General features: G+C 52.4%; 1 protein-coding gene across 1 annotated transcript; it reads left to right on the top strand.

The window, feature by feature from the left end:
- The first annotated feature begins 3869 nt into the window (after positions 1–3869).
- LOC139046959 (uncharacterized) lies at positions 3870–5480 on the top strand. The gene is made up of 2 exons (XM_070520882.1): positions 3870–3962; positions 5043–5480. Exons 1-2 carry the CDS (start codon positions 3939–3941, stop codon positions 5328–5330), a joined length of 312 nt encoding a protein of 103 aa, XP_070376983.1. The 5' UTR covers positions 3870–3938; the 3' UTR covers positions 5331–5480.
- Positions 5481–5919: the final 439 nt, after the last annotated feature.

Genomic DNA, 5919 nt, shown 5'->3' with positions numbered 1-5919 from the left:
TTTGAAGGTACGGACCTGTAAATTGGCCGGCTAGGACACTTGACCTTTCTCCACTCGATTTCTTTTTCGGTTTTATGTGAAAGATCCTGCTTAGATGATCGAGACGGACGTCAGATTAGCTCAAGGATAACGGATGTCTGCAGTAGAATTCGAGCGTCGGTAACCAGGAAAGCCACTGAAGATGTGATAAAGCGGAATCATGCAGTACTGCGTAGCTGCAGAAGGGGACCTATTCGAACACGTCCTCTCACCAGCAGCTGGTATTGGATGACGCTTACAAATTCATAGATAATAAGGGCACAATGAAATCTGATGTATTTGTTATTTTATTTTTCTGCAGGCGTCCCGATTGCAAATTCGGCTCATTTAGAAGTGGTTATTTACTTTCTTGAACGCATAGGTTTTGCTTCTTCTTAACACGTAAGTCGCTTCTCGTTCTGTTTATTTCGGTTTTATCTGATGTCATGAACCTGTTTTTGCAGCACACATATACTGTCGTGAGAACTAAAACCGTCACTTCAATATGGCTTAGGTCCAAATAAACTTTTATGCGAAGCATATTACGAGAGCTCAACCCAGCTCCTCAGGCGCGGCGGTGTCGCCATGAAACCACGTGACACCGTGACGTCACGACAGAGGAGAAGTGGCTTTGGCTCAACTCTTGCAAGACGGGCTGGGTGGGAATCGAACCAGGGTCTCCGGAGTGTGGGACGGAGACGCTACCACTGAGCCACGAGTACGATGCTTCAAAGCGGTACAAAAGCGCCTCTAGTGAATGCGGTGTTGCCTTAGAAACGAGCTGTTTCTAAGGCGTGCGTCTCTTGCTCACGCGCACATTTCGTTGCCGCGCCGAACGCTGCTTTGCTCGACGCTCACCGCGTCCAATGCGGGCCGCGTAGTCGCTGCCCTGTAGCCCATTGTCTTACACCCCTTGGCGGGTCGACGGGAACGCTGTCGCGTTCCACTCTTGAAGGCGAAGCAGTAATGCAGGAGTTGTTTCTTCGTCTAGCCGAACCAAATATAGCCAAGCAACAGCAGTTCACCAGGCTAAACAGTGGTTCAACAACTAAAATAAAGGCTAGTATGCTTCGCATCCTGGGCTTAACCTTACCTAAGCCACAGCCATTTTTTTTTTTTTTGACACGAAATGTATAGCTGCGCGCGCGCTCTGTCGATGCAGTGCGAGGATAGGACAGGAATAAATATTATTTGTCCAACGGTTATTGCTGTTGGTGCCCGGGGCTAGGCTGCCAGGGGTCCATCACCCGAAGGAAATCTTTCGAGATCCTCGGCAACGGTCCTGGCCCGCTGGACGGCCCACTCCTGGTCTTCGGGTGCTTCGCTGAGGAGGGTGGCTTGCCGTCTCTCAGCGAGGCGCCCCGCTTCAGAGTCCTGCTGTTGCCTTCCCCCTTCCTCCTGGTCCTTCTTCCTCATGGCGTTGGCATTCCCAAAGCCCACGGGCCATATCGGCCCGTTCGTGCTCGCACCACGAGCATCCGGGCGACGGGTGCAGCGCGGGCCACAGGCGGTGCAGGTGGTAGGGGCTGGTGAAAGTGCGCGTTGCAACCGTCTCAGGTCGACCACCTGGGACCTGTCCAGCCGCCCATGGGGTTGTGGGTATTTCCTTCGTTCTTTCCTATAGTGACCAAGCACCTCTCGGTACGTTTCTGGAAACTCCTCGACATCGCAGTCAGCGTCCCCGTGATCCCCAGCTCCGTCCGCAGCGATTGGGGTTGTGTTGGTAACGACAGCGGTGGCGCCGTCGCCGTTGCTCCTCCGCTGGGGTCTCGCACAACACCGGCAGCGGCTGCCCTCTGGGTGACCGCGTCGCGGCCGGTACGCTGCCTCGCGACGAGGTGGGCGCGCTCGTTGTGGTTGGGTGGGGTGTCGGTGCGTCTTCGGCCGTTAGCATTGTTGTTGTCGTTGTTGTCGCGGCTCTTGTTGTTGTTGTTAGTGCCAAGCTTCCCGACGCGCGCGGGGAACCACTTGAGGGACTTGTTTGTAATCGTGCCGGACCCGAAGTCCCTGGCCCGGGCGCTGAGCATGCGCGCCACATGCGTGGACACCCAACCTTTGGTGTAGTTCCGAATCGCTGACTTGGAGTCGCTAATGATCAGGCGATCCACCGCACCTCCGTGGAGTACCGCGAGGGCTATGGCCATCTCCTCCGCTGCTTCGGCCGACGGTAGCCTCGCTGATGCCGTTACTCGGATCCTTCCTTTCGTATCTACGACTGACATGGAGAAGGCGGGCGCCGCCGCCGTTTGCCGGCCGTGTCGATGTTGCCACTGTTGCTGCTGCCGTTTTTGTCGTCGTCGTCGTAGTAGTAGTAGTAGGTGTTGGTAACTTCGGTTCATCTCGCACATTCCGTTGTAGCACCAGTGGTGGTCGACGTCCCTCGTCGCCACCAGAGTCACCGGCTGGCCGCGAGTACCTGGCTGCATCGACGAAGAGGACGCCTTCTCGTCTTCCGTGCTCCCCGGGGATTGCTACTGCCCTGCGTTTATGTCTTTGCACGTCATGCACCGGGTGCATGTGCTTCAGCATGTTTTCCGTCTGTATGGCGTCCCTGACTTCCGGTAGCAATGTTTCCTTCCGTACGCACGCCTCGTGATATCGAATCCCGAGCAGGTCTAGGATTCGTCTCCCCGTTCTGGTGCTTGACAGCGTCTCCAGCTGCGCCATTCTCTGCGCCTTGGCGATCTCCTCGAGCGTGTTGTGTACACCCACTTCGAGGAGCCTGTGAGTTGGCGTGTACTGGGGCACTCCCAGGGTGGTCTTGAATGCCCTGCGGATCGCCACGTTCAGCTTATTGGTTGCGCTCCTGTTCCAGTCGGCGTACGCGGCGGCGTACGAGCAGTATCTTGAAACATGCCATTTACATTGCATTTCGCGTTTCGTGCGTGGTCAGAGCGGCGCTTCGGCCATGTTGTCAACGAGCTTTTGTTATCAATGTGATCAGTCGGTCTTGAGAGACGAATAATAAGTGTGACGTAGAGAGAAAGGAATAGCTCCAAAGCCGCGAAACATGCCACTGGTGCCCCTTCCGTACCATCCGTACACCGTATATAGCGGGGGACTCGGGATATTTTACCACCTGTGGTTCACATAAATCCAAGTACACGCGTGTTTTCGACTCCGTCGAAATGCGGCCGCCATGGCTGGGATTCGATCCGGCGACCTCGTGCTTAGCAGCCCAACACCATAGCCACTAAGCAACCACGGCGGTTATTATAAGACAGGCGACAGTAAATAGAAATTAAACGAACATAAATAACGCTGTGTATATGTTATCTTTATGTTAGTTCCTCTTTGTACACGCTGTTATAAGGTGATTATCCTCAATATAGCTCTTTCTACACAGTTATGTGACTGTGTGCCGTATATCGACTCCCCTCGCCGTTTTTCCTTTCTACCTCTCTTTCTTCCAATGTTTTGTCGATGGCGTCGTCATCTTTGCTGCTGCTGGGAAAACAAGTCGCAAAACAGGGATTAAGAGGAGGAGTGCTGGGAGAAGGAGTAGAGAAGTGTGGGAAAGGAGGAGGTATTAGAACGTTCAAGGCACCATTGGCAAAACAAGATCTAATAGATGTAGCCGATCATATGTTACCAGCATGGAAACACCGAGACACACCCGTAGAGGGTATTTAGTTCCCAACATACTATAAAGGCACAATTAGCACTGGTTGGTTAACATGAACAATGCAACAGTACTCCTTTGCTGCTCTAACCTAGATATAGTGGCGGTGCATCCCCAGACACACCGACTAACCTACAAATATATTCGTGCTAAAATAAACCACCGCTGGGAGCGTTCAACCACTCGGCCAATTTTCATGCTATTGTCGTGTAAGGTGAATTCAGCAACGAAGAAGTTGAGGAGAAGCACGCGCAGTGACTGAGAACGGCCGTGTCTACATTCAGAAAAAGACTGAGGCATGGATCCAGCTTGGGAAGTCGCGGTAAGACTTTCGGCTCTACGATGTGCAACCTAAACATAGTAAGCGCTGGGAAGCAATTGTAGAAGGGCATCGAGACGGAATGCGAGGCGAAAAACTGCACAAGGATGAGTGCGACATCAGAGCGCACCTCAGTTTCATGTGCTCTTCAGTACGCAAGGAAGCTCAGCTGTCAAGAAACGAACGGTGGCGGGTTTTCGCTAGGGTGTTCACAACTGCTGGGATGCTTGACGCGGCGACATGGTTTCTGAAGATAAGCGGTGATATTTGTCTGGCTTAGCCGGATATTTTGGTGGCTGCATCAGGGGTAAAAAGATATGACTCTGTATAGGAAGTACGCTAATACCTGAACACATTCGTCGCGTTCAAGCATTGCTTGCACGTAGTGAGCGATACGTCAACAAGCTGACGTGATGCGGCGGCCTTCAGCTTGCTTAGCTTCCACTTCTGCGCCACTGGTTGGAACCACGTCAGTAAGCCATCTTTCGGCAAAGCTTTTTTAACTGGGTATCACGAAAGTTGATTGCTTTTGCCCCTGCCACTGGTGTAACAAAGCAGAAAACAGACTTTAACCCACCGTGGTTGCTCAGTGGCTATGCAGTTGGGCTGCTGAGCACGAGGTCGCGGGATCGAATCCCGGCCACGGCGGCCGCGCTTCGACGGAGGCGAAATGCGCTAAAATACGCGTGTACTTAGCTTTAGGTTCACGTTAAAGAACCCCAGGTGGTCGAAATTTCCGGAGTTCTCCACTACGGCATGCCTCATAATCAGAAAGTGGTTTTGGCACGTAAGACCCCATAATTTAATTTTTAGAAAAGAGGCTTAAACGAGTCCGTCGCAGTCAATACAGGCTAAAAGTTAGAAGCAATATCTTATTCATACCGCTCTATGTCATTTTCGGGTGTGTGCTCTCGACACTACGGTAACCTTTGGCGACGATTCAACATGCAGTTTTTGGCGTGCGTTCTTGCGCTGATTTATAGAAAACAGGCGCGGAAGTAACACCTTTCTCAATGGTAACACGCGACAGAAACGCACTGGTTCAAACGCTGACAGACTTGCCCGTCGCCGCGGCGTGCGTAGGTCTTCCAGCGGCAACTGGACACCCTGGACGAGCGTCGCGAAGACAACGCGGGGGTGAGCGTGCGCGAGGCGTCATCGCACCAGCGTCGGCCGACGGTCTGGTGGAGGCGCCAGCTGTTCTGGGTGCTGGTGGCCGTCGCCTGCATGCTCGTGCTGCTCGTGTTGGCCGCGTACCAGCTACGGCCCAAGCGGGTGGCACGTGAAGCCTTTCTCTACGCAGCCTGGCCCACCGCCGCACCTTCCTGGAACCGCACCACGCCTTCCAACCTGACGCTGCTGTCGTCCTGACGTGCTGGCGGGCCTGCACCGCGAGTTGGACCAACAGGCACACAATAAGATCATAAATACTATGCGGGTGTTTCAAAGCGCCGACTAAGTACTTTCGTTTAACCAGTCTCTTCAATAAAATATAGTGGTTGTCATGAGTGACAAGCAAGCCGCGTGCGTCTTGCGAGAACCAGATGCAGACGCCGGTTGGCAAAAAGAAGGAATGTACAAAGGCATAGGAGAAAAGACAAAGGAGCCATTTCAAGAGAAGGAACGTGAAACTTCGGGGAAGAGGCAGAAAAAGCGGCCGAGGAGAGATGAGCTGTTACTTCTTTATGTTAAATTATTTTATCTCAAAATTCTTAAACAATATATTTTTTTAACTTCTAAATCACATTTCTTTAATCACGCGCTCTACCATTCAGACTTAGTTTTGTTTCACTTCTAAACTTACTGGAAACCGCCTGCTTCTTGGCCAATCCCCCAACAGTGGTTATGCGCCAGTGTTCGGAAACAAGGGCCGTCAGTGCTGACGTGGGCATGGAATGGTGAAGACGCATCGCCAGTTATTCCTTCATCTCCTTTTTTTGTATTTCCTTTACTTTGCATT

The sequence above is a fragment of the Dermacentor albipictus genome, chromosome 6 (genome assembly GCF_038994185.2).
Source record: "Dermacentor albipictus isolate Rhodes 1998 colony chromosome 6, USDA_Dalb.pri_finalv2, whole genome shotgun sequence".
Taxonomy (NCBI): domain Eukaryota; kingdom Metazoa; phylum Arthropoda; class Arachnida; order Ixodida; family Ixodidae; genus Dermacentor; species Dermacentor albipictus.
This window is presented reverse-complemented; position numbering and strand designations above follow the sequence as displayed.

Excerpts from the sequence above, each read along its gene's own strand:
- LOC139046959 (XM_070520882.1), top strand. The coding sequence starts at position 3,939 with ATGGATCCAGCTTGGGAAGTCGCG. Across the intron at positions 3,963-5,042 it reads ATCCAGCTTGGGAAGTCGCG|GTCTTCCAGCGGCAACTGGA; the intron begins GTAAGACTTTCG and ends CGGCGTGCGTAG.